Below are 1,586 nucleotides of genomic sequence, written 5' to 3'. Positions count from 1 at the left end.
GTCTTCTCCAGCTGCGGGATTTCATCCTGTGCTTCTGTTCCCCTCTTAGACGATAACAGCAACCAGAGCTCCATAGCAGATGCCTCCCCCATCAAACAGGAAAACAGCAGCAACTCAAGCCCCGCTCCAGAGCCCAGCTCGGCTGTGCCTGGCGACGGCACCGAGGCCAAGGCGGATGAGGCCCAGGCCGATGGGAAGGAGCATCCTGGAGCTGAAGGTATGTGCCTTCGGTGGGCTGGGGCTCCGAGGGGCTGCTCTCCAGCCAGCCTCAGTCAGGCCACCGACAGGTATTCAAGGAGGCCTTGCCATGTGCTAGTCCCATATAATGACAGTAGAAGAAACATGGCACCTGGAACACATCATCTCGTGAAGCAATTAAAATATCAGACCATCTGACGGGCGCAGTGGCTCACACCTGTAATCTCAACACTTGGAGAGGCAGAGGCAAGAGAATTGCCTGAGTCCACTGGTTCGAGACCTGCCTGGGCAACATGGTAAGACCTCATCTCGACGCTAAACCAAAAGTTAACTGGGCGTGGTGGCCCACGCCTGTAGTTCCAGCTACTTGGAAGGCTGAAGCGGAAGGATCGCCTGAGCCCAGCAGGTCGAGGCTGCAGTGACCGGGAGCGTAGCAGGGAGGCTACAGTGAGCCATGACTGCACCATTGCACTCCATCCCGGACAACAGAGTGAGACTCCAACTCAAACATAAGTAAATAAATTAAAAAAATGAAATATTAGGCAATCTAGTATTTTGGAAAATACCTGTGGTGGAGAGTAACGGAGCAGGAAGCGGGGGGGGTGGAGTCTTGCCGAGTGATGGGAGGTGTTGGCAGTTTTAAGTAGGGTGGACAGTGAAGGCACCACTGAGAAGGTGACGTCAGCGCCAGCGAGGCTCAGACTGAGCGAGTGAGCACGCCACATGGCTCTCTGGGTGAAGAGCGCTGCCGGCAGAGGGACAAGTCGTGCAGAGGCCCAAGGCAGGAGTGTGTGCAGCAAGGCTGAAGAAGAGTGCAGCTGAGGGGCTAGGAGATAAGATGGGATCAGAGAGGAGGCAGGGCCTTGGGTGTGGGGAGCTCGTAAGGCCATTGCCTGACCCGGCAGCCACTGGGGGTTTGGTTAGTGTGACCTGAAGGACTGAGAATGAGTGATGGAGGGTGAGGGCAGAGTGGGAGGCCCAGTGAGAGGGTCGCTGCGGTGGTCCAGGTGGGAGAGGATGGCAGCTGGACCAGGGCGGGAGCAGAGGAGAGGTGTGAGGCGTGGTCAAATTGTGGAGGGAGGGGGTGTGTGTGTGTGTGTGTTTGAGTTGCTACAGAAAAATTGAAAGAATAACATAATCCTCTTCTATGTATCCACCTCCTGAACTCAGCAATTGGAGTTTGGATTTTTGTTGTTGTTGTTGTTGGTTTTTTGTTTTGTTTTGTTTTATTTTTTTGAGTTGCAGACTGGAGTGCAGTGACCGCTCCCAGCCACCGCAGCCTCGACCTGCTGGGCTCCAGCAGTCCTTACGCCTCAGCCTTCCAAGTAGCTGGAACTACAGGCGTGCGCTACCACGCCCGGCTAATTTTTTTATTTATTGTAGAGATG

At 54.6% G+C, this 1,586-nt stretch overlaps 1 protein-coding gene across 1 annotated transcript in view; it reads left to right on the top strand.

The window, feature by feature from the left end:
• Positions 1 to 1,586, top strand: part of BCL7A (BCL tumor suppressor 7A) — a 31,028-nt gene that overhangs the window by 12,703 nt on the left and 16,739 nt on the right. The window contains exon 3 of the mRNA XM_021713207.1: positions 50 to 217. Coding sequence (XP_021568882.1) covers positions 50 to 217 — 168 coding nt within the window. The remainder of the gene's footprint in view (positions 1 to 49; positions 218 to 1,586) is intronic.

The sequence above is a fragment of the Carlito syrichta genome, unplaced genomic scaffold, assembly GCF_000164805.1.
Source record: "Carlito syrichta isolate Samal-C Ts95f unplaced genomic scaffold, Tarsius_syrichta-2.0.1 Scaffold304341, whole genome shotgun sequence".
NCBI classification, from domain to species: domain Eukaryota; kingdom Metazoa; phylum Chordata; class Mammalia; order Primates; family Tarsiidae; genus Carlito; species Carlito syrichta.
This window is presented reverse-complemented; position numbering and strand designations above follow the sequence as displayed.